At 44.8% G+C, this 27279-nt stretch overlaps 2 protein-coding genes across 5 annotated transcripts in view; one reads left to right on the forward strand and one right to left on the reverse strand.

The window, feature by feature from the left end:
* Positions 1 to 12558, reverse strand: part of SLC38A12 (solute carrier family 38 member 12) — a 38362-nt gene extending 25804 nt beyond the window's left edge. The window contains exon 1 of the mRNA XM_088482596.1: positions 12388 to 12558. The gene's annotated coding sequence lies outside the window, so the exon portion shown is untranslated. The remainder of the gene's footprint in view (positions 1 to 12387) is intronic.
* The window catches only part of NAT9 (N-acetyltransferase 9), a 28901-nt gene continuing 14092 nt past the window's right edge, over positions 12471 to 27279 (forward strand). Inside the window, exons 1-7 of one of the 4 annotated variants that reach the window (XM_088482597.1) lie at positions 12471 to 12588; positions 12672 to 12752; positions 17367 to 17476; positions 18619 to 18756; positions 24214 to 24273; positions 24362 to 24456; positions 24540 to 24696. In XM_088482597.1, coding sequence (XP_088338723.1) covers positions 12676 to 12752; positions 17367 to 17476; positions 18619 to 18756; positions 24214 to 24273; positions 24362 to 24456; positions 24540 to 24683 — 624 coding nt within the window. In that variant the 5' untranslated portion in view covers positions 12471 to 12588; positions 12672 to 12675 and the 3' untranslated portion in view covers positions 24684 to 24696. The other 3 variants (XM_088482598.1, XM_088482599.1, XM_088482600.1) reach the window with 3 other exon arrangements.

Below are 27279 nucleotides of genomic sequence, written 5' to 3' on the forward strand. Positions count from 1 at the left end.
GAGGTATAAATGCTAACCATTACACCAACCGTGCACAAACATTTCTGAAAATCCTTAGGATAAAAATATTGCAACTAAATCCAGACTACATATAATGTTGGCCACATAAATTGCAATCTGGTTGCTTACATGCATTACTATATGACTATCTATGAGTAACATGGTTACATACAGTATGCTGAACTGAAAACTCATTACGGAGAAGTTGTCGATGTAACACTGCCTCCAGGTTGGTCAAATTCTGCATATTGAAATCCAGTCAGAATTTGATCAGTCAGATCAACTAAATTTTGGGCACAGTACAATGGTTGGTCAGTTACGGTAATCCAAAATAGCCAAAGTGGCCAGATTAAATCAGCATGCATGGGAGATGCAGACTCTACTAATGGATTAAAATGTAAAACTTTCGCCATTGTAATTAGCAAGTTTTCCCATTCGCAGTGACAGACACTTATTGGAGCAGCTGGATCTGTATGAAAAGAATGGCATATACAGCCATGGCCAAAAGTTTTCAGAATGACACAAGTATTGGATTTCAAAGTTTGCTGCTTCAGTGTTTTTAGACCTTTTTGTCAGATGTTACTATGGTATACTGAAGTAAAATTACAAGCATTTCATAAGTGTCAAAGGCTTTTATTGATAATTACATTAAGTTTATGCAAAGTGTCAATATTTGCAGTGTTGACCCTTCTTTTTCAAGTCCTCTGCAATTCGCCCTGGCATGCTGTCAATCAAATTCTGGGCCACATACTGACTGATGGCCGCCCATTCTTGCCTAATCAATGCTTGGAGTTTGTCAGAATTTGTGGGTTTTGTTTGTCCACCCACCTCTACAGGATTGACCACAAGTTCTCAATAGGGGGAGCTTCCTGGCCATGGACTCAAAATTTCAATGTTTTGTTCCCCCGAGCCCCTTAGATATCACTTTTGCCTTATGGCAAGGTGCTCCATCATGCTGGAAAAGGCATTGTTCATCACCAAACTGTTCTTGGATTGTTGGGAGAAGTTGCTCTTGGAGAATGTTTTGGTACCAGTCTTTATTCATGGCTGTGTTGCAAAAACAAGAGATATGGTAAGAACTTACCTTTGTTATCTCTGTTTCTCCGAAGTCCATAGGGTCCACAGGGTTGACCTTGGGGTATAGCTGAATCTGGATCCACGGGCACCACGCAGTTAAAGCTTTCACTGCTCCCAGGATGCACTTGGGTCCGTCCTCCTCTATACCCCGCCCCCAAACCACAGGCACCTCAGTTGGTAAGCAGCCAAGGCCGGAGGAGGAGACTAAACAGAGAGAAGGAAGACTGGAACACACAAGAAACCATACTCACAGAAATGGGAGACGGAAAACCGGTGACCAGCCACACAGCCCATTTGAAGCCAGGTGCGTCAGGGCGGGCGCCCTGTGGACTTCATAGAAAAAGACATAACAATGGTAAGTTCTTACCATATCTCTTGTTTTCTACTTCAGGGTCCATAGGGGGTCCGCAGGGTTGACCTTGGAGATGTCCCAAAGCAGTTCAACTAAGGGCGAGGACGCTCCTGTGCAGAAAGGAGAATCCTGCGCCCAAAGGATGCATTCTGAGAGGCAAAGGTGTCAAAACGCATAAAACCTCAAAAACGTCTGAATGGAAGACCACGTCTAGCAGCCCAAGAAGGACCCATGGACCGAGTGGAATGAGCCTTAACAGAGGCCGGAACAGGTAAACGTTCCTATATATAATCCTCCCTAATAACAGAACAAAACCAACGGGCTAACGTTTGTTTGTTGGCAGGCCAACCCCTCTTGTGAAACCCAAAGAGGACAAACAAAGAATCGGACCTTCTAACAGAAGCAGTCCTGTCAACATAAATTCTGAGAGCACAGACAACGTCCAACGAAGCCTCACCAGCTGTAAGATCAGGAGTCTGAAAAGCTGGCACCACAAGTTCCTGATTAATGTGGAACTTAGAGACTACCTTAGGCAAAAACTCAGGACGAGAAGGGGGTACATAGGAGAGTGCCCCCAACTGACACCCTCCTGGATGAAGCAATTGCCAGGAGAAAAACAGTCTTAAGTGTTAACCACTTGAGGTCAACCGACTCAATCCCACGGAGCCACAAAGGGAGGCTGGATTCGAAGAACACCTCTGAAAAGGGTTTGAACATCAGGCAATGTAGCGATCCTACGTTGGAACCACACAGACAGAGCCGATACATGAACCTTCAGGGAAGCAAGACGTAAACCCAGGTCAAGACCTGACTGAAGAAATGCCAAAATCCTAGAAACCCTGAACACCTGAGGATCAAAGTTTCTGGACTCACCCAACTGAAAGTAAGTGTGCCACACTCTGTGGTAAATCCGTGCGGAGACAGGTTTACGCGCCCTCATCATGGTACTGATGACAGAGCCTGAAAATCCCCGGGACCTTAAGACGGCTGTCTCAAGAGCCATGCCGTCAAAGACAGCAGACCCAGATGCGGGTAAAGGCAGAGCCCCTGAGACAGCAGCCCCCCAACCCCGGAGACTGGTATCTGTTGTGAGCAGAACCCGGTCCGGGATCCAAAAGGGACGACCCTCGATGAGATGAGCTGGCTGAAGCCACCAAGCTAGAGACAGGCGCACTTCCGGAGACAAGACCAGCGTCTGGGATCGGATCCGGTGAGGTGACCCATTCCATTCCGATAGAATCTGCCCCTGCAGGGGCTTGGAATGGAACTGGGCAAATTCCACCATGTCGAATGCCGACACCATGGACCCTAGGACTCTCATGGCCGAGTGGACCGACACCCTCGCACTGCTCAGGCAACTGTATATCCTCAGTTGCAGGGAGGACACCTTTTCCGGAGTCAGGAAAATCCTTTGCTGATGGGATCAGAGATTATTTCTTCCAATTTATCAACCACCCGTGTGCTTGAAGACAAGCAATGGTCAAGTGGAGATGTTGAAGAAGTACCTCAGGGGAGCTCGCCAGCAGCAGAAGATCGTCTAGATACGGCAGCAGCCGTATACCCTGTCCCCGAAGGTGGGCGGCCATAATTGCCATCACCTTGGTGAACGCCCTCGGAAAGGCCAAAAGGCAACGCCCGAAACTGGTAGTGATGTTGCAGGATAGCAAACCTCAGATACCGCTGGTGTGCAGGTGCTATGGGCACGTGGAGATAGGGGGCCTGGATATCCAGGGAGACCATGTAATCCCCGAGTTCCATCGCCAGAATGATGGAACGTAACGTTTCCATCCTGAATTTGGAAACTCTGAGGTATTTGTTCAGAGACTTCAAATTTAGGATAGGGCGATGAAAACCATTGGGCTTCTGTACCAGAAACAGTAGAATAGTACCCCGTCCCGTGTTGAGACTGCGGAACGGGAACAATGACCCCTGCTTGTAGCAAGGATTCTATAACTACCTGAATCTGGAAAGCTTTGGTCTTGTCCCGAGAAGGACTCGTGCAAAAAAACTGGTGGGGCAGTCTGTGCCGAAAAGACAGGGCATACCCCTGGGAGACCACTTCTCGAACCCAGGCGTCTGTGGTGGTACTGAGCCAGCACTGGGCGAATTGAAGAAGTCAGCTCCCACTCTGGGGTCCCCCAGAGGGAGGCCCGTCCCATCAGGCGGAAAGCTTATCTTCCAGTTTGGAAGAAGGGCGCCTAGCACTCCAGGCTTGCTTCTTGGGTTTAGAGGCGGTCTTTGCCGCCGACTGCCTTGGGAAGGACTGACCTTTTGCCTTACCCTTAACCCGAAAGGAATGAAAGGCCGAGCTCCGGACCTTGGCAGGTGTTGCTGCTGAAGTGAGGAAAGCTGACTTGGATTTAGCCAGGGTATCCACTATTTTGTCCAAGTCCGGACCAAATAGTAATTCTCCATTAAAAGGTAAGGCCGCCAGACCTTTCTTTGAATCAGCGTCCGCTCTCCAGGACCTCAGCCATAAGGATCAGCGGGCAGACACTGCTGCAGCCGATACTCGAGAGGTCAGTAGACTAGCATCCAAAGAGGCTTCTCCAATGTAGGAAGCAGCGTCTCTCATCTGTCCTAACAACGCCCTCTGGACATCCGGAGCATCGTCCGGAAAGGTATCCTCTAATGCGTTGGCCCAACCCTCAATGGCCTTGGCCACCCATGAGATGGCCATGGACGGACGGGCCACTGCCCCTGAGAGGGAGTAAATGGACTTTAAGCAAGTCTCAACTTTTCTGTCCGTGGGATCCGTCAGCGAGGATATAGACGGTAATGGCAGAGTAGACTCCTTATTAAAACGGGTGACATGGGGATCCACCGCCGGTGGGGTTTCCCATTTTTTACAATGTGCCTCAGGAAAAGGATAATTAGAAGCTAACCGCTTCTGTGGCAGGAATCTTACTGGGCGCCTGCCAAGCCACCGCCATATGATCCGTCAATTGATCAGATAGGGAAAACACCGCAGAAGCCACTTTGGCTTTTTGAAACTAGGATACTTCGACTTAGGAGCTGGTGCCTCATCCTCTATTAGGAGAATGGCTCGCACCGCCCTAACCAGTGCTCGCACATTAATGGACGACTTGGTATCTACCTCCTGGACCGAGGTGTCCGAGTCAGTGTCGTCATGAACCTCCCCATCATCTGAGGACCCATCGGAGTCCGATAAATGCGCCGCCTGCGCCATTAGTGTGCGTTTTGACGCCCTTGAAGGCATGTCACTCTGCAACATTGACTGAAAAGCCGAAGAAGCAGCCGCCAAATTTTGGACTGAGTTGGAGAGCACATCCACCCAGGGTGGAGGAGCCGCCACAGGGGCCTGAAAAGGCACCGTAGACTGCTGCGTCACAGGGGTAGACTGTATATACATACTGTAGGTAACCCCGTATAGGGACCAACAGACTGAGACCCGGGGGGGCTCTGCAAAAATTGCAGGACACCCGGGGAATGGGGGATGGCAGGCTGGGGCAACGCACTAGTAGGGACAGCAGTCGGGACCGACAGACGGTCCGCAATAGACACCAGCACCTGAGAGAACATCGCCCATGGTGGTTCCTGCGTCATAGGGGGTTTGGATGGGCCAGGAACCACCTGGCACTGTCCACACAGGCCATCCTGTGATAAATCCTCCCCATCCACTCCTGCAGAACAGCGTCTGCAGGAGACCAACATCGGAGCCATGGAGTGCTCAATCTCCTCTTCCGACATGACAAAATATATAATATTATATAAATAAATATATTTGGCAACAGAGCAGAATCAAGCGCACTCACCAGTGTGCTGAACAACAGCCCACAATATGGCACTGTGAAGCACAGAACAGTATGTGACGGAACTCACAAATACGTGATTTATATAAGTGAGGTCTGTAGAAACGCCCCTTCCCCACATACCTGCAGGGCTTCGGAGAAGGAAAGGGATAGGCTGACAGTAAGTAGAAATAAGCACAGACAGGCAGCACTAGCACAAGTCACATACCATGCAGAAAGATATACTCACTGCACCTTTCCACTACAATCAACCGCCCAGATTCAGTGTCTGGGAGGGCTATAGTGCTGTGTACGCTGTCCTAAGAGGTACACAGGGGGACCGGTCCACGTGGTCCCTGAGAAATCTGCGCTGCCACCCAGAGAAAATGGCCGCCAGAGACCTCAGAGGAGGAGTGGCCGAGGAATCTGCAGCTCAGAGACGCCAGACTTCATGCTGAAAGGCGCGCTGAGCTGAGGGGAGGAGCCGCTAAACAGGGAAGGCTTCCTCCCCTGGCTAGCTATTAACCCCAGGGTTGCCGACTTCCCGCGTATTATACCCTGTTGGTCTAGTGGTCTCACGGGGTATACCTCCGAGGAGGGGGAGCCCGCTGCCACCGCTAACAACCCCCTGGTCTGTCCCCCAGAACCGGGGGCAAAGGACTGCATTTAAGGGAACCCAGGAGCCGCCGCTAATCAGTGACTCGCGGCTTACCGTCTCCCCGGCATCTCCTGCAGCAGTCCAGGGAGGTCCCCAGAGACCGGCTAGTACGGACTCCGGTCTCCCGCCGCGATCCCCAGTGCAGTACTGGCGTCGCGGCGCCAGTGGGGAGTAGAAGGGGCAGCATGGACGTCTGTATAGACAGTCCATTGCTGCTGCTCTGAAGAGCCAAATAGTTAAAAATTAAATTACTCCTAAAATAAAAAAAAAAAAATAGCTTTCTCCTGCAGCCCCACCCCCCCCCCTGCAGGGTGACCCGACTCCGGCCGGGCACCAACTTAAACTGAGGTACCTGTGGCTCAGGGGCGGGGTATAGAGGAGGACGGACCCAAGTGCATCCTGGGAGCAGTGAAAGCTTTACCTGCGTGGTGCCCGTGGATCCAGATCCAGCTATACCCAAAGGTCAACCCTGTGGACCCCCTATGGACCCTGAAGTAGAAATTGTGAGTGATCCCACTCCCTTGGCTGAGAAGCAACCCCACACATGAATGGTCTCAGGATGCTTCCCTGTTGGCATGACACAGGACTGATGGTAGCGCTCACCTTTCCTTCTCCATCTTATGAAAAGCAGCAAACCTTGTGAAAACCAATACTTGTGTCATTCTCAAAACTTTTGGCCATGGCTGTATTTGCAATAAGATCAGCATCTGCAGAAATTAATAAACCCCTAGATCACATAGTAATACATTGTAATTTAGCAGATTAGCTGGCACTATATAAATACAGGTTGAGTCTCCCATATCCAAATATTCCGAAATACGGAGTATTTTTAGCATGACTGAGAAAGTGAAACCTTTGCTTTCTGATGGTTCAATGTACACAAACTTTGTTTAAAGCACAAAATTATTAAAATACAGTATAAAATAACCTTCAGGCTGTGTGTATAGGGTATATATGAAACATAAATGAATTTCATGTATGTACACAAACTTTTTTGATGCACAAAATTAAAAATATTGTATAAAATGACCTGCAGGTCATCTGTATAAGGTGTATATAGAACATAAATGCATTCTGTGTTTAGATTTGGGTCCCATTCCCAAGACATTTCATTATGGTATGCAATTATTCCAAACTACAGAATATTCCGTTATCCAAAATACCCCTGGTCCCAAGCATTTTGGATATGGGAGACTCAACCTGTAATACGTGGTTGTGTGTATATATCTCCAAATAAAGGTGCACTCACTAGTCTTGTCGTTAGATCAGCAAGGAAAATGTATTTATAGAAAAGCCATCAGCCCATTACATATCGATGTTTCAGTCCCCATCAAGATACCACCACAGGTATCCCTATCCATATAATATACACACACACACACACACACACACACACACACACACACACATCAAAAGAACGCACCCATAAAACCACCCCTCCTGATCAGTAACCCCTTCATGTCACTGATCGCTCCCTATATGCGTTAGGAAGCAGAACTATATCCACTTTAAAAACATAAATATATTGAAAAAAACTGCAGACATGCGGCGCGCCAGTACATAGTGTGCAATAGAGTGTCAGGTTTAGAAACAATACCTGTTTCTCTTGTAGACAATCAGGATACCATTTACCTTCAAATGAGTCTCAAGTGATGCAGAAATGACACACATGCAGCTTCTGCTGAATAAAAGGATTTGCGGCATATCTATATTCCATGTGCAACTGCGGGTGTATCTGCAAAATACTATGTAACAGTGTCAGCCACACATTATAATCCGCAGAAGCTGCTTGTGCATCCTATTTGCATCGCTTTGCGAATAAGAGGCATTTGAAGGAAAAAAGTCACAAAAAGATGCTTGGGGCTACAGAGTCACACCATGGTATGGGGCGACTATAAGGGTTGTTAAAGGCACAAGGAAGTAAGTGGACACATCTATCTATATATAATTAATTTTTTTTTATTATTTTTTTAAAGTGTGGTGTAACGCAATGGTTCTGGTAGTGTAATGGGAAAGTGATGGCAAACACATACAAGCCCAAAATACTATTCATTGGGTCCACGTAGTTCAAGTTTTAATTATGCAAAGTATATGATCTGTCTGTGTTGTCATATTTACTAATGTCCCTTATTAAAAAAAAAAAAAACTGTCCTGAAAATTTCCCCATGCTCAACAATAAACGTATGTGGAAGACTAGCAGCACCTGATGAACAAAACAATCTAATAAAATAAATATCTAACCACGAGCCACCACCAGGATATGGTGGAAGCCCCAGTATTCCTCAGAAAATATCCTAATACTTAATGGATCCCAAAAAAAGTTAAAAATATGGGGCATAATTCAGAGTTGCACACAATTCCAAATATAGACTCTCTTGCATTTAATTAGTACATGTGACAGGCTGCATATACAACTTAGGGCAATTCTGAGTCGTATACATTTCCGTCGCTTCCTACTTATTACAGAATGGGCATTACTGGGTTGCAACAGGGCATTTGCAGGTAGGATAATCGTCCCATGGGCATTTAGACAGGATTTGGGGCTATTCAGTGGTGAGCGCATATAGATATTTATCCAACTTTAGTCCGATCACCTGCTCCAAGCCTATAGCTGATGAAACTGCAGATAACAATTATGCAACCTCAAAACCCACTTGTTCACCCTTGGTACCAGATCTCTCCTTAATTTGGCCTTCCCTCCCTCTTCGCTTAGCCTTGTATCTTACCAATATAGCCACCCCCTCCCTTTCCCTTTTAGAATGTAAGGTCTTGCAAGCAGGACCCTACCTCCTAATGCTTTAACCTTCTCCCCATGTCAACTATCTCAGTCAGCTGATTTGGGTCACTTATTTATTATATGTTTGCATTATGCCCACATTTGTTAAGGTTGGTATTATTTCCATATTTGCAAGTAAGTGGTTATGTTTTACTACTTTTATTCTTAAGGGGCACATTCAATTATCCGGAATTAACGTGCCTATTTCTCACATAAGCTCGGCTATGCGAGCTCCTGATTCCTGTACTAGCTACATTAAGTGTATAGAGAAATGGGGAAATCAGCCTGAACCCTAAAAAAAAAAAAAAAGAGCAAATAAATATTACGTAACAGTATAGATCTCTATTAACAGCCAATAGAAAAGTATTTGGGACCTTAAAAAAAAAAAAAAGTTTCAAATGGCTAATTTTTCAATAAGTTTAAAAATTATAAAAAGCAAGTGTTTTTCGGCAATAAATGTTCTAGATTAATTTGGGGTGCATAAAAAATGGCTGCAAGTTGAGTTTTGTGTCATTTTAAGCAACTTTTAAAAAAAATGGTTAAGACACCTTTAACGTCCACCTGCAATCTTAAACACACCTCTCCCATCCATAGAACACTACCATATACCAGTGCCACATCTTTTAACCCATTATTCAGCACTTTGCAGAATATCACCCCAAAAAGGACATTATTGGCCAAGTTATGCTAATTAATCATAAAAAGGGGTGTCCATGGTTTCTCAAGCAAGACCAGACATGTTTACCTTAAAACAGAGATCTTCCCCAGCCTATTGAAAATCACAGCGGCTAATAGCATAGAAAACTTGCAGCCAGCTGCATTCATTTGCATTGTGAGTAACAGCGGCTAATTGTATATGTCTCTATATCAGTTTTTAGCTCCCAAATATTATTATGCATTTCTGTGAATACTGTTACTCGTTTTACCCCGTTTTGTATTTTCTGCTCTGCATGTGCCACAATTTCTGCAGCCAGCGCCGTAACTAGGTGTGCACTTTACGTGCTTATAAAAAATTTAAATGATTCATTTATTTTTAATGCACATGCCCTATAATACCTATATGAGGAGACATACAGGTAAAACTTCTACCTGATACTGAAATTCAATAAAAACAGAATTAATTTAATGGGCTCGATTCAACTGAACGCAAATGAAATAGCGCCAGGAAAGAGCTCCCGGAGCTATTCAATTCTGCGCGGTTAGGTCGGAGACTGCCCATTCTTCCGCCTTAAACAGGGTGTTTAGTCGTGAGAAGGGGCATTCTCCAACTAAACTTCCCGGCGCAATGCTGTTTCTGCAGCGCTAAGGGTAGAAAGCAGCATCGCACCTGTACTTTTGTCGGATTTGTGCTCGCACCCCTGGAGGGGTGCGTGAATAAATCCTTAAAGGTGCCCACACATATAGCGACATTTTACACGATTTGGCCAATTTCGACGACGAATCGGGTAGAAAAAGTACAGAGCACGATGCCGATGCGCGACCCGCTCGTCGTACATCGCATCTTCTGATCTGCCGTGCTGTAGGGCAGATTAGCCAATCTGGGATACAATGCATTGGCTGCAAGATAGATCTTTAGTCAGATTGGACATTTTTAACTCCAAATCGTGATCACGACGGCAAGGGAGCTCCCGTGAAAGTTCATGAGGAAATTGGCCATAAAATCGCATCGTGAGCACATCGGTATATGTGTGGGCACCTTAACAGCGCACAGAATTGAATAGCTCTAGGAGCGCCCTCAATTGAATCGACCCCAATGACTGCCTTATTGCTGCTGAAAACTGTGTATATCACGATATAGAATCTGACTAGTCTTCATTCCACATTACATACACAATATATATATTTCCACCGCAGCCCTAACTGTGTAGAGTTTGTATATTCTCCCTGTGCTTGCGTGGGTTTACTCTGGGTACTCCAAAAATATACTGGTAGGTTAATTGGCTCCCAACAAAAATGAACCCTAATGTGTATGTGTGTGCATGTACATGTGATAGGGAATATAGAGTGTAAGCTCCACTGGGGCAGGGACTGATGTGAATGGACAAATATTCTCTGTAAAGCGCTGCGGAATGTGTGCGCGCTATATAAATAACTGGTAATAAATAAATACACACATCCACACTTAGATGGACATTTCAGAATTTATTTATAATGCTTCACAAAACTCTCCAGTGCCAAACAGCTGGTATCGCAAAAAAGAAAAAAATGACACAAACAAGAAACAAATTGTACATAGTAACAGAAAAAGGAAATCAGAGGTTGACGGAGAAGGTGCTGACATGGCACAGCAGGATAGGGAAACGCTGAGACAATAAGATCTGTTAGAAAGCAGCATCAGGTGGGGTGTGACAGTCTATTGTGTATCCTGGAGCAAAGTGTTTGAAAGGTTGACAGTTTGGGGAGAGTCTGGACAGGTGGGGCAGGGAGCCTCACAAGTGCTTGGAAACAGCATCGGGCAGTAGTTATGAGAGTTGGTAGAGTATCTTATGAGGACAGATGTGTACAAGGGCTTTCAAGGAGAGTATGAGTAGCTTGAATTTGATTGTGTAAGGATTGGAGAGCTGCAGAAGATGTGGAACAGCGAAGTAATGCAGGCCATACAACACCTCGTTACGCTTTCAAATTCAGCCCGATGCATCGCATGCTGCTGTGAATGGTAAACGACGCATCTTACAAGATGCTTCATTCACCTATTTAACAACATGACAGATCGCAGATTATTATTACCAGTTATTTATATAGCACACACATAGTCCGCAGCGCTTTACAGATAATATTTTACCATTCACATCTGTCCCTGTCCCAGTGGAGCTTACAATCTATATTCCCTATCACATGCTCACACACTATGGTCAATTTTGTGGGGAGCCAATTAACCTACCTGTATATTTTGAGTGTGGGAGGAAACCCGCGCAAGCATAGGGAGAATATGCAAACTCCACACAGTTAGGGCCGTAGTTGGAATCAAACCCATGACCTTAGCGCTGTGAGACAGTAATGCTAACCATTACACCATCTGTGCTGCCCACATTATGGTTTTTCCATAAGATCTACGATGCACGATGGCGGGGACACACATTGCCGTCGTACAGCATGCTAAACCACACACGATGTGCACGATTGATCGAAATCATGCACATCATATAAATAATCTTACCATGTATGGGCGGCATAAGATCAGTCTTGCCAAAGCATTTACAACTGACTGGAGCGGCGATAGATGGTGAGATTAAGGAAATATAGGAGGACGTTGCAGCAGAATAGAATGTGAGAATGACAAAGCAATTGTGTTAATAACTTCAGCAATAAAGGTGTATATTCTGGCAATGGTTCAAAGAAGGAGACAACATGACAGTGCAAGGCACTAAACGTGTGGTCTAAAGCTGAGGGAGAAGTGAATTATAACCCTAAAGCAAGAAGTATGAGGCCTGGAAAGACCATGCTGTTGGCAAAGGTGATTAGAGGGTTTGAGTGGGGGGTCGTGACATTTGGGCAAGGACAGACTATAAACTCAGCTAATGCAGAACAAAGAGTTAAACAAACAAATCTTGGAGACAACAATCAAGGAATGTAGGACGCAGATATAAAATCTCCCCAGATAAAATAAATAAAGTAAATAAAGGAATTCTCCCAGCACAAGATGTGTCAGAGTCAACACATCTCCGTGTCACTACAGCCCAGGCACAGCCACACACTGGCCCATGGCTAGAATACATAGCCCACGGGCGCCCCGAGCAGCCCAGCCATCCCATCCCGCGTTGCCCATGGTTACCTGTGCCTATCTGCTGCTGCCGCCGTGCTCCGGAGCTGCCTGTGGATCACATGAGCAGATGCCAAAAGATCACATGCAAGACAGACCAATCAGCGTGAGGCACGTCACCACGTGGCCGGAGGCCGTGCTTTCCGGGTTAGCAGCTGCTCGCCGGGTGTGGGCGGGGCTTGTGCAGGGACGCGGCGTTGGTGACGCCATCAGGTGAGACTTTACCCAACTCGAGTCTGACGTCACTCTTACGATGCGGTGACACAGTTTGATGCAATAGTTTTTATGTTCTGCAGGGCCATGCGTGTGAATGAGGACACAGCGCTGAGAGGGCAACGGGTGCTGCTGGTGCCATATGAACCCCAACACGTACCCAGGTACTTGTGAGATCATGGCAGCAACAGTGTTCTCCAAGGACCCTTTGACTTTTTGTCACCATAAACCCCTTCATGTCATGGTCACTGAATATGGCAATAATGTCACATTTTGCAATTTAAATGCTCCTTTTCCAGATCTTCCAACGACCCCTACAAAATGTTCTGCTCCTGGAATTCCCTCTTAAATCATGATTGCCATCACCTGTGCTAAAACACCTTTTATAATCAATTAAGTAGTTCAACACAGGTGACGGCAATCATAAATTAAGAGGGAAGTCCAGGAGCAGATCATTGTGTACCTGATAGAAGGGGTCATGTTGGATGGTCTGCTTTTCCATATCTGTATAGTAGGCTTATACAGATATGGAAAAGCAGACCATCCAACATGACTCCTTCTATCAGGTACACAATGCTCTGCTCCTGGAGAATAATAATAGATGGTAAGAATCATATCTAAAGGTGCATACACACACAACGATTATTTGAACGATTATCAATAACGATATCACTCAATTGTTGGAAAAATCGTTCACTTTCTGAGTTAAAACGATGAACGATTATCGTTCATGTTTGTAGTTCAGTCAGACTGACCAACTCAATGATTTTCATGAATGGAATATGCAAAAATCGTTGTCGTTTAAAAAAAATCGTTCATTACATTTAGTGAATGAATGATTTTAGTAAACTATTTTCGTTCATTTTTCCCATGAAAAAATTAACGAAAATCGTTTACTAAAATCGTTCATTTATTAAAATCGTTCATTCTTGAAGCTGCATACACACACAATGATTTTTTGAACGATTATCGTTTAACGATAATCGTTTGAAAAAATCGTTCACTTTCTGAGAAAAAATGAACGATTATCGTTCATGCGCGTTCACATTTGTAGTTTGTAGTTCAGTCAGACTTGTCAACTCAACGATTTTCATTAAGGGAATATGCAAAAATCGTTCGTAGTAAAGATTTTCTGTCCAACCATCCTACTAGTTGATTGGTTGGAATGAAAATCTGGTAATGTATGGGAGTAAATGATGATCAGCAATTTGCTCCTAAATGCCAGAAAACAGATGAAAATGGTCATTAGACCCGTTTGTTAAACGTTAGCTCTAAACAATTTGTTCAAACAACAGTTTTTGTCCATTTTCTGGCATTTGGGAGCAAATTGCTGATTGTCATTTGCTTTCATACCTTACCAGATTTTCATTCCAACCAATCAACTAGTTGGATGGTTGGACAGAAAATCTTTACATGTGTAGCAAACTTTTTTCATAAAATAATGTAGAAAATTACGTAGAAGTACCAGGGGCGTGGTAAGAGAGGAGGGGGCCGGAGTTCACCCTCCTCTCTCCCCAGCTGCCGTCAGCGAACTGACAGCAGCTGTAGACTTCGGGCACCATTTTCCCAGGGTTTCCTACTGCGCATGGGCAAAACGCCGGGAAAATGGCCTCAGCGTCCATTTTCCAGGTGTTTTCAGTAGCGATACTCTGGGACATCGGAGAGGTAAGTATGAATAAAAAAAACAGTATGGGTGCAAGTGTACAGTGCGGGCCCCCCTGGACCCAGGGGCCCGTGTGCACCGCACTCATTATAAATACGCCCCTGAGAAGCACCCACTCACAGGAGCATGGCACAGCTCCCAGCAACTGAGACAAAAATACTCACTATTAGGATAGTGGGGCAGTCCCATAATAGCTGCATTTTTAGCTGGATGTATTTACATGAAAGTGCAAGAACTTTATTTTATATATTTTTCATGTAAATAACACATAAATAAATATAATTTTGGTTATAGAGACAGATGAATGAAGAACTTAATTTCGCCATAACATCATGTAATTTTAAAACACACACATTCCGTAGCATATATCCTAACCCACTGCTTCATGCTCCATCCTCACTATCTACCCTATCTGTGTCACCCCGTCTGTCTGGTCCCCTTTAGAATGTAAGCTCTCACAAGCAGGTCCCTCTTTCCTCACGTGCTTCGCCTTCCCCTACTTGTACTATAATTTTCTCCTTCTCCCCTAATGGCACCTTATGCTGCGTACACACGGTACGACAGCAACGACCAGATAACGATCAGACAATCGTTGTCTGATCATTCTGCATGTGCTGGATCGAGCATGCAGCACATGCAGCAGACCCCCCACTAGTAAACAGGTTAACCTGGTCGATGTCGACCAGGTCTGCTTACTTTCATAGATGATGGTAGTTCGTCATCAACGACCATACGTGGACGCGCATCGTCCATCGTATGGTCGTTAGCAGGGCCCACAAACTGTCAGATTTTAACGATAATTATAGGATCGTTATCGTTGAAATCTGACATGTTATTGTAATGTGTGTACGGGTCATAACACTTGGTTGCTGAAGCCCTGCTGCTTATTTCAGAGTTATGCAGCAATGCTTATAAACCATGTCCTGCATTGTTTTGTACCGTTAACTGTTTTTCTTGTGTGCTCATTTATGTACTTTGTAAGGCGCTGCAGAACCTTTGTGGAGTCATATAAATAAAGGATAAAAATAATTTATGAATTGTTGTTATTTACTAATAGTACATTATTCCGTTAAATCCCCCTGTATCTAAAACACATGTTGCACAGCATGCAATGCAGAAGACTCAAACACCAAACCTCATCTACAGTACCATAGTGGTGACACTTGACACATGAGCTATTTGCTCCTATGTAACAAGCCTAGATAAGTCTGCATTAGTTTAAACTAATAATTGCAACTAAGTAGCTTAACATATAGTTAGAATTACATAATAGCTCATGTGTTAAGTGTTTGTGACAGATGAGCTTGAGGGCCTGATTCTCAGTTGGGAGTAAGCAAAAAAGTGCAAGGGTGTACAATGGGGACACTTGTACCGGGCCCCTCAGAAATCTTGGGAGCCCAGTTAATGTGTACCCTTTGCCTCTGCTGTATTCAGCAGTGGCTTATAGCCACAGACAGAGAGAAGGAGGCCTGTAGCAACCCGGTGCAGCATGTTTGATGTCATGACATCACACCACTGGATCAAAGAGGCTGCCAGAGAAGAGGAAGGAACAGCAGGCAGAAGGTAAGTGCTAGCTGGGCTGGAGAGACACAGGTCTGGCAGTGGTTGGAGAGGCTGGGGATATAGTGTCGGGGGAAGGGGGCTGAAAACACGGGGCTGGGGTGAGACACGGGGTGAACGCTGAGAGACATAGGGGATGAAGCTGTGAGACAGGTTGGGTTGAGGCAAATGGGCTGGGGTGAGGCTGAGAGACACGGGCTGGGTGAGGCTGATAGATACATGGGGGGAATAAAGCTAAGAGAGATGGGTGGAGAATGAAGCAGAGACACGGGAGATGGAGAGACATGAGGATGAGGCTGGAGACACAAGGATAGTGCTGGAGCGACACAGGCAAGGATGGGGCTGCAGAAACGAGTGTTTAGGCTGGTGCTACACGGGTGAGGATGAGGCTGGAGAGACACTGAGGGATAAGGTTGAGAGAGACATTTGGGGATGAGGCTGCAGAGACTCAGTGATGAGCAAATGGCCGAACCGCATGTACCTACTGAGAGGGGATAAGGGGCACCAAAAACCATGAGTGTGTCGGGCTCCACAATTCCTGTTGCCGGCCCTGCTTGTGTTGCTTATAGAACAGCAACCCTATGGATCCAAGTGAGTACTAGCACCTGTAGTGCCGCAATTATGTCCAATAAAAGTTTCACCCAATAAATATTTATCCAGAAATCTCTCTTGGTCCACTGTAGTTTCTATGTTAAGCTTTATGAAACTATCCCCACCCCGAAAAGAACAATGTGTAGTGTTCTGAAAGTGTTACATTCCAGTTTGGTTTCACTTTTCACCATTTTATAACATATTCCCATATTTTAATATGCAAAGGATATAATAGCTGGATACGCGAGGGCTGTGGGCCTGAATCAGACCCGCTCGCTAGCGCTGTGTGCTCGCAAGCGGCCCGATGGTTTGCAAACGCGCATGCGCGCGCTTCGTTCTGCGCATGCGCGAACTACTCTGTGCGATCTCAGCCCGATTGCTCACCCAGCAGAGACAGCCCAGTGAAATGAGTGACAGGAGAGGCCGTTTGTGGGTGGTAACAGGGGCAGGACACTAATAATGGGGGTGTGGGGGTGCGAACGCAGGCATGCCTCGGTGTTTCAACGCCGTTTTTAAGGCGTGTATAATTACCAGGCAGTGTCATAGTACAAGTCACATGCCTGTTTTTTACAGTGAAGTCCTCGCAGTGCTTGTGGCAGGGTAAGGCAGCCACAAGCGCTGCGATCGCTACCAATGGTGCTCGATGTACTAGTGTTTTAATACACTTCCTGGAGATGACGTATGCTAGTGGGCGTCTCAACATACGCTAATGGGTGTCTGCATACACAGAGCAATCGCTCGCACAGCCAAAGTGGGTGTGCTTATGCCTTGGCGAGCGATCGCTTCCCATGTCGTCACTTTGACAAATTTGCATACGCTGGATGCGAGCGATCACATCTAGCGAGCGGGTCTGAAAGAGGTCCTGTGTGAATACTCATCACTTACATTCATTCACATTATTACTTTTTTCCATCTGCATCCCTCTATTCCCATGTAATTGTAGTTTTGTGGTATCTTTTCTCAGGTACCATGAGTGGATGAAGTCAGAGGAGTTACAGAAGCTGACAGCCTCTGAGCCTCTGACATTGAGTCAGGAATATGACATGCAGCGCAGTTGGAGAGAGGACAGTGACAGTGAGTGTTAAGGCATGGTTTGATAGCCACAATCGTTACACTGTTTCTTGACAAAGAACCTTAAAGGTGCCTACACACACAGCGATGTGCTCACGTTCCCACGATGTGTACGATTTTCCCCTGAACTCTCCCCGGGAGCTCCCCAGCAGTCGTGGGTACTATTTGGTCTGAACAGCTGCCAATTTGGTACACAATCTATCGTGCCTCCTAAACTATCCAGTGCATTGTGACTTCAATTTTCAAATCTGCCCTACAGCACAGCAGATCTGAAGATGCGATGTGTGACCTGCGGGGACTCACATCGTGATCATGAGTGGGGACTCATGATTTACTCACGATTTGGGCATAGTTTACACGATCTGACGTTCCGATACATCGGAATCGGCCAGATCGTGTAAAATATCACTATGTGTGTAGGCACCTTTACAGATTCACTTTTCACAAATATTCTCTCGTGTGCTTCGTCCTTGTCTGTCTTCAATTCGTAATACTGACATAGGCCCTCATTCAGAGCCGCTCGTAAGCGGCCGCTCGCTCGTTCTGACCGATGTTCGCACATCTGCGCATGCGTACGGATTTTAATACGCATGTGCAAACCAGTCAGTGCGGCCGAAAATCGTTTGTTCGCTATATAGCGAATGCCTGCTATTTTGAGTGACAGAGGGAGGCGTATGTGGGTGGTAACAGGAGAAGGTGCTTGAAAACGGGGGTGTGGAATTAGATCGCAGGCGTGCTTAAAGGTCAAAACGGGCGTTTTAAGGGAGTGCATAATTAATACAGCAGCGTCATTGACCACGTCACTTGGTTTTTGTTTACTCCGAACTGCTCGCAAAATAGCGTTTGAAAAAACCAGCCACAAGAATAGCGAGCAGTTCATACTCTTTTCGATGTACTCGATTAATCTAATAAATAGCGGACATGACGTAGGATGCGAGCGGCCAGGGGGCGTATTTTTCAAAATTACAACCGCAAGTTTGGCTCGCTCGTTCAGACTTAGAGGCATGAACAGACCGCAATTAGCGAACGGTTCATTTGAATAGCCACCCCTTGTTTTAGAACGAACGACCGCAAATAGCGAGCGGCTCTGAATCATAGGGAATAGAATACACTACAATGTACAATAATCTGCCATCTCTTCTCAGAGTGCACCTTCATCATCTTGGATTCAATACGATGGGATCAGGGATGCTCAGAAGAGGAGTGCATGGTGGGGGATGTCAATCTATTCATGGTTGATTCTGAAAACTCTGCTTTAGCGGAGATTGAAGTTATGATTGCAGGTAATCTTCTGGACTAATTTATAACGGAAATTTCAGTCCTACAAACAAAAGTATGGTTGTCCTGGCTAACAAAAGATTTGGACTATTGGTAGTACCCTTTATGCTTGTCTAATTCTTGCCATGACTGTTAAAACATAAACTTTATAGGATGGTCACAGAGATATTTCGGGACTTATGCTGAGTTGGACACTTAAACGAATGCAAATATAATATAGGGACGATATGCTGAGTTGGAGGCATTTCAAGATGCCTCCAGCTCTACACCAGTCACATAAGAACCTAGTTTGTGTCAGGTGTACTTACACCCAGGTACACTTAAATCCAACCAGGTATTTGAGGTAGCTTCCTTGCGTCACATGACTAGAATTTCACAGGTCAACTGCAGACACCCCACAAAAAATATACAGTGTAATACTGTGATGAAACAGAGTAGCCAACACCACACTACAATCTAGTGCTTGAGTACCAAATATTAATTAATATATCGCTATCAGTTGATATTACTGTTGTTGCTTATCTATTTCTTTTTTTGAAAGACTCAGAGGAAAGGAAAACTAAACGACCATCTTGTGCCGTAGGGTTTTATCATTCTTTAGACATGATAGACAAAAGCTAATACTCAGATATTTAAATAAAAAATGTATGCTTATCTGAATAAATCGCAGCAACCATGTCCTTCCACAGGATGAGGAGGAAATATCCAAGAATGATAGTCCCAGTGCGTTTCGGACTTTTCTTGTTTTTTGTCTTTGATTCTGGAGGTGATCTGTGGACGCCTAACAAATGTGAAGCAAACAAGCTACTTTGGTTGGTCATTTAACACTCTTCCTCTTGAAATGGCTTTCTAAATCCCTTAATATTCCGTTTGTGAGATTATATTGCTCTAGGGCCTTAATGCAGAGCAGTGAGCTTATTTAATGGGAGGTAGTTGAAATCCCGGCTGTCAGTATTCCAGCGCTCAGATTGCCGAAGCTGGAATCCCGATACCAGTCAGAATCCTGGCGCCGGTATCCCAACGGTAAGTAGTGGGGTTAGGTGGAGTGTTAGGGTTATGTACTAGGGGGGGAGGGTTAGGTTTAGGCACTAGGGGGGAGGATAGGTTTAGGGTGCGAGGAGTTAGGGTTAGGATACTTACCAACAGGTGTTGGTATCCTAACCCTGTTGGGATGCCAGCGCCAGGATTCTGACCGCCGGCATCCCGTATCCAACCCAATTTTATTGTGGTCAGTGAATAAAGTAGATTATGCTGGTCCCTTTTTTAAAGAAAGCTTAATTTGAACATGGTTCCAAAAATTATTCGATAACTTTACTAATATCTTCAAGTGATTCTGCACCCTTTTTTTATATGTCCTTATTATCCAAGAGTGAAAAGCATTAGGGATCACCAGTATGCCCAACAAACAGAGTTTAGGGATGGAAGTATGAAACATTCAGTGGTGTGGAAGATCACACTTGGGCACATGAGATGGAGAAATGGCAGTCAGTCCAATTGGTGAGATAATAAGGTACAGATGTGCCCACATACCTCTATCCTCCGTGCGCTACAAGTCGTGTTAAACATAACGCGTGAGTGCCCTGTGACTTGGTAGCGCTGAGCATCTTTTCATGCGATTTTTACCTTTCAATGCGTCTTATTCGCACAGCGATGCTGATTAAAATTATATGCAGCAAGGCTATATTCCCTGTGTGACTGCGGGTTTATCTGCATGTGAAATACTACGTTACAGTGTCAGCAGCTGTGTCACTGTAACGTAGCGCGTTGCATGCAGTTTCCCCCGCAGTTGCACACATAATATAGGCATGCCGCAGATCATCTTAATAAACAGAAGCTGCTTGTGCATCCTGTGCGAATAAAACGCACTGGAAGGTAAAAAGTCGAACGAAAAGAGGCTCGGCGCTACCGATTCACGCCACGGAATGGCACGATTAGAAGGGCTGTTTAACATGCAAGGAGGCTACATGTATGAGGACACATCTGTACTTGTTTGTTTTTGTGGCAGGGAAGTCAGAAGAAATTCCTGCCTATCCCGAAGGGATATATTAGAGTAGCAGGAGAGGGGACTGATCATTATATAACAAAAGTAATAATTTTATTTCCCTCAAAATAATAACATTTTATTTAATATCACAAATAGACAACAGATCTACATTACAGTGTGCCATAAACATTGGTTCTGTCCAGTTGGCATCAGTTTTCCAAACTAACACAACACCATTCCCTTTATTGTTAGCCTGAGACAAAACGTCCAATGAAACGGCTGCACAGTTCCTCACACCTTGTTTGGTCAGTGGTACCGTACTGCTGATGTTGTTTTCATTTTATTTAAGTTACCTAAACATTAGGGGATAAAAGGGATGTTTTATTCCATTGTCAGATTTGTATTTATGTTAATTATTATTTTTAGTAACCCTTTATTTTCATGGTATAGAAATGGGTCCTGTCTATAGTATGTATATTTAGGGGTGCACAAAGCTTTCTGCTGTAATCCGGGATTTAGAGAAGGTATAAATATTCAGCCTGTGTGTAAGTCTGCAATGTGCTGCATCTTCTTCCCGGGGCAGGAACAATAAGAATGAATAAACACTGCCTGAATGGCGCTGCATAACATATTTGAGCTGTATATTAAAAAATATATATGGTAATAGTGCTCAGCACACATAATGAGATTCTTTGTCCCAGTTGCTGTGTCAGCTATAAAGTCTAACACCAGCATCTGTTTTAGAAAAGTTGTAGGCAGTGGCAGCTGAGCATAACATTTTATGGCAAAGTCAGACGTTTTATTTCCTTTATACAACGTCTAGCATAAAAGTATATTGGTATCCATTCCACACAGGGCTCCAGGCATAAAACACCCAGGTCCTAGTGACAATCTATAATATTGCTGTAGCATGCACATATCTGTCAGTTGTAAATAGAATCAGTAATTAAATACACCTCAGTATGGGATGCTCCATTTAAAGTGTGTCATTCACCCATCATTTTTGCACCATCTGGTGCAAGACGTATGGTGCAACTTAGACGCTCCTCCACGGGTAGGGATTCTCTGACTTTCGTGCTTATATCTTCATTTAGTGTCTGTGTCACAATGTAGATGCATCCAAAGTCACTTATAGTAGCTTTAGTATTGTTGCATGGAGTTGGTACAAAGTAGCAGATTAAGCGCAACCCTGGTGGTGCGAGGCGTGGTGTGGCTCACTCGTATTGGTCCTCAGCCTTTTGCCTTTTTTTCCAGGTTAGCTATGAGTCACTCACCACTGTTGGATGCAGTGCCAGGGGCAGTGTCCAGGATGCTCATACATTGTACTTTTGTCACATTAGTGCATACTTGCCGACATTCAGCTCCCTCCTTCCGGGAGGGAGCTGAATGTCTGCGCACAGCAGGGGGTGGCCGGCTAATGATGCTCCATTAGGGGTGGAGCCGCGTGATTGCGTCATCGTGGCCCTGCCCCCTCTTCACAATGCCAAAAAAACAGCATTGTGAAGCAGGCAGCGGGGCCACGATGGCGCGATTCAGCACGAATCATGTCACCGGGCCCCCCCCCCCCCGCTGCGGTAGTTTCTAGTTTAATTTGGGGGGTGGTAGGGAGGGTCGGCAGCCGCTGGGAGGCTTGCCTGCATTTCCGGGGGGCTAGGAGCGGCACCCGATATTCGGGAGGCTCCTGGCCAAATAGGGAGGGTAGGCAAGCCTGCATTAGTGATGCAGCGAAGATGCATATTCGGTACAAAACTGTTTGGCGGGCCACATGGTGCACTTTAGTCGCATAATCTGTGGCACGTCAACTGGGGCACAATGTAAGAATAGGTTAGTGTGGACACATCTGTAGTAATATAAATAAAAGTTTAAGTTTTAGAATTATCTCAGAGAATAACTTGAATATAATGACATACTGACCCAACAAGTGCACCAGACATCAATCTCGTCTTCCTCTTTCGTTTTTTCAAATTATGCAATTTTGAGATTGTCAGGGAGCTCCTCCACTGATACTGACTTATATCAAATATATCAAATATTAGTAATGTGGATGGAGTCTGTGGGTCTTTTGGAATAAATATAACATTTACTCTCTGAATTGGATATATATTGGTGCGGGAATCGGTATGATTAACCGCCGGCCGCAATTCCCGATAGCGGCAGCCCAACATGGATGAAGATTCTGATTGTCCTTTATGGTAAGTATCTATTTTCCCCCCTAACCCTCCCTTAGGGGTGCTTAACCCTAACCTCCCCCCAGTGCCTAACCCTAACCCCCCTCTAAGTGCCTAAACCTAAGTCTCTCGGGGAGGGTGCCTAACCCTAACCTCCCCCCGGGGATGCCTAACCCCCCCTCCCTTCCCCTAGCCTAACCCTCCCGGGGCGGCTACCTAGCCCTAAGACCCCCAGCTGAGCCCCTAACCTAACCATTCCCCCCCCCCCCCCTCGGCTGTCCGCACCCGGCTTACCTTTGATCGGGAAGCCGGGCTCCCGGCATTGGTAAAATGACAAGCGTAGAGATTTCGCCGCCTGTCATTTAACCCTTGCCGGGATTAGACAGTTGGGAAGCCGGCGGTCAGGATTCCTTCTGTCGGCTTCCCGACTGTATCCCTTGGTGCGGGATCACATGTGTTTTTGTTTTCACATCTGTAGCTGAGACAAGATGCTCCCTTGTATGAAATAGACTGTATGAAATAGACTAATGTGTAATGCAAAAGTTGATCCCTCTCAAGATAGAAAAATATTGCACAGTAAGGAAGGTGGAAGTAACTCAGGGGTGCATTGCTTAGAGGAAGCATGCATAGACAAAATACTTACATTCTATATGTAGAGCTGAGCACATCTCTTGAAATAGCCGTACCTGTAGCATATTTGCTAGTGTTGATTCTAGCATCCTTTACCTGTTACAACATGTGCAGTTCCCCTTTCCTGCCTGGGGTGTCGTTCTCTGCTCTGGTGCTTCTAGCACACTCAGCTGATGCCACAAACTGCTAATATACACACCAGAGTGTACTGGAAGCACCAGAGCAGAGATTGACACCCTAAGCAGAAAGAGGAACTGCACAGGTTGTGACAGGTGCAGGGTGCTAGCATGAACTCTTTTTGCTACTAGTCATCGACATCAGTGCGAACTTGCACTTGTCAAAATGGTGTATCCCTGCTTTTGTCTAGTTCTGCATAGCCCGCAATTGTCTGAACGTGCCTGAAGATGTGTACGACTCTGCATCTCCTGTACTTGTGTGTGCTCATTTTCTCAGCATATGTTGCGCAACTTCATGCAAGATACCCTCCGCAAATGAGGGTACATACAACTGTGCATCCCCTAAGTACACATTACTACTAGTAAACTATATTTAACCTAATTTATTTTGTGATCATTTGAGCTAGTCTATTTTCTAGTATTTGTATTCAATTATTGCCTTCCACATTCAATTAATATTGTTTCTATAACAGTCACCCATAATCCTGTTTTCTGGTATTCTAGAACCCATGGTCCGGGGGAAAGGGTTTGGCGAAGAGTCTGTACGACTCATGCTGTTTTATGGTAAGCCTTGTGCGTAATAGCTCTTTGGTACATGCTCAGATAGCCTCAAGCTAGGTAGTGTCATCCTCCAGTTTTATCTGTTTTACAGGTGCTACAACTTTAGGAATTACTACATATCAAGCTAAAATAGGACAAGAGAACATAGCAAGCGTTCGATTATTCAACAAATTGCATTTTGAGGAGGTTGGTATTTCTCCATGGCCAGTAACATGACCACAAAGCCTGTATGAGCTGCAGTTATTGCATATTTTGGTCTCTGTTATCAGGTGTCACATAGCACAGTATTTCAGGAGCTGACCATGCGCTGGAAAGTGACTGTGGCAGAGAAGCAATCGCTCCTTGACATCACTCCTGTTACCGTGGAGTCTTATCGAAAAATGAAACGGAGCAACACAGACTCCAGGAATTAATTCTCCTCATTAGGTGAGAAAGTATGTATAGTTGTGAAAGAGATTATTAACCCTTAAGGGCCGTATTCAATTTGCAGTGTTAAAATCTTTGTTTACCGCGGCTTGACAACGCGTGTATGCGCAATTCAATTGGGAAAAGGCTTATTCTGGTGGTCATTCAGCTATTCTTGCTGGCAATGCCCGTGTTAAGTGTGAGGAAAAATTGGGAAATTAGCCTGTACCCCAAAAACTTGTAAACTTATATTGGATAACAATACAGAAGTTTGTTAGTGGCCAAAAGCAAAGTATTTGGTGCTCTTAAAATGTGTCAAATAGCTGTTATATGCAATTAATTAATAACAGTGAGTAAATTATAGAAAGCAAGTGTTTTTCTGCAAGTTTATGCTGTAGATAATGGGGTGCAGAAAGTGCCTGTAAGTAGATTTTGATGTCATTTTAAGCCACTTTTAAAAATGTGTTAAAAAATACCTGTAACTCCCATCTACAAGCTTAAAATGGGTTGGATATGACATCCCGACAGTCGGGAGGCCTCTGGTTAGAATACCGACAGCGGCATCCAGACAGTCAGAATCCCGACACCCATAAGGATAGAAGGTAAGACTAACCCCTATCCCTCCCACCCTGGTGCCTAACCCTAATCTCCCCCCCTAATGCCTAAACCTAACCTCCCCGCACCTTAAACCTAACACTCCCTCCCTGGTGCCTAAACCTAACCTCCCCCTCCCTACACCTTAAACCTAACACTCCCTCCCTGGTGCCTAAACCTAACCTCCCCTCCAGTGCCTAAACCTTTTAAAAGTTCACTTTAGCTTGCACCCATTTTCATGTACCCCAAATTTGATGGGGCTAGTTATTTTTCCAAACAAAATGTTGCTAAATGCTATTCTTCACCACTTTGTCAAAGACGCATAAAAGCACCTATTGAGACCGTTTAAAGACCCCAAATACCTTTAGCATTGCTATTCAGGGGTACCCATAGTGATCCCCCATGTCAGTGCATCTTTTGAGGGGCGACAGGCTGATTTCCCCAAAAATTACAGGACTTTTCGCTAATTACCTTTTCGCAGGGTCCCGTTTTCGCCTATTTGAAATTGAATACAGGGATACGCGGGCATGCGTCGGATACTTTTTCGCCCAGAAAAAGCCCCAATGATGGCGAAAAGTCCGGCAACGGTCTTTTCGCCTCAAATTGAATATGGCCCATAGAGAGAAAAAAAGAGACAAAATATTTCCCCTGCTTAATATTGAAGATTATATGCTCCAAGTATGAATATGGTTACAGGTATGCTAAACATCTTTATCCTGGCTATAACTTATCCATATTCTTAGAGTGATTTATTGATTTATATTCACAGACTCATATAGAGTCTATGTTTGTCTGTGTGTATGCTGTATGTGTGCTACTTTTATATCTTTGAATTTTTTAAAGAATATGAAATTAAAAGTTATGTATTAAATTACGGTAAACCTACTGCTTAAGCGTGCCCTCATAAGAGAGTTTTCTTTTCTTCCTTGTGTTCTACTAGATATCTACTCTCAGGGGTGCACATCCACACCTTTTACATTTATTCTATACCTAGATATCTACTCTCAGGGGTGCACCTGCCCACCTTTTACTTTTATTCTATACCTAGATATCTACTCTCAGAGGTGCACCTCCACACCTTTTACATTTATTCTATACCTAGATATCTACTCTCAGGGGTGCACATCCACACCTTTTACATTTATTCTATACCTCGATATCTACTCTCAGGGGTGCACATCCACACCTTTTACATTTATTCTATACCTCGATATCTACTCTCAGGGGTGCACCTGCCCACCTTTTACATTTATTCTATACCTAGATATCTACTCTCAGAGGTGCACATCCACACCTTTTACATTTATTCTATACCTAGATATCTACTCTCAGGGGTGCACCTGCCCACCTTTTACTTTTATTCTATACCTCGATATCTACTCTCAGGGGTGCACATCCACACCTTTTACATTTATTCTATACCTCGATATCTACTCTCAGGGGTGCACCTGCCCACCTTTTACTTTTATTCTATACCTAGATATCTACTCTCAGAGGTGCACATCCACACCTTTTACACTTATTCTATACCTAGATATCTACTCTCAGAGGTGCACATCCACACCTTTTACATTTATTCTATACCTCGATATCTACTCTCAGGGGTGCACATCCACACCTTTTACATTTATTCTATACCTCGATATCTACTCTCAGGGGTGCACATCCACACCTTTTACATTTATTCTATACCTCGATATCTACTCTCAGGGGTGCACATCCACACCTTTTACTTTTATTCTATACCTCGATATCTACTCTCAGGGGTGCACATCCACACCTTTTACATTTATTCTATACCTAGATATCTACTCTCAGGGGTGCACCTGCCCACCTTTTACTTTTATTCTATACCTCGATATCTACTCTCAGGGGTGCACATCCACACCTTTTACATTTATTCTATACCTCGATATCTACTCTCAGGGGTGCACCTGCCCACCTTTTACTTTTATTCTATACCTAGATATCTACTCTCAGAGGTGCACATCCACACCTTTTACATGTATT

This window comes from Taudactylus pleione, unplaced genomic scaffold, assembly GCF_031769625.1.
Source record: "Taudactylus pleione unplaced genomic scaffold, aTauple2 ptg000290l, whole genome shotgun sequence".
Classification (NCBI taxonomy): Eukaryota; Metazoa; Chordata; class Amphibia; order Anura; family Myobatrachidae; genus Taudactylus; species Taudactylus pleione.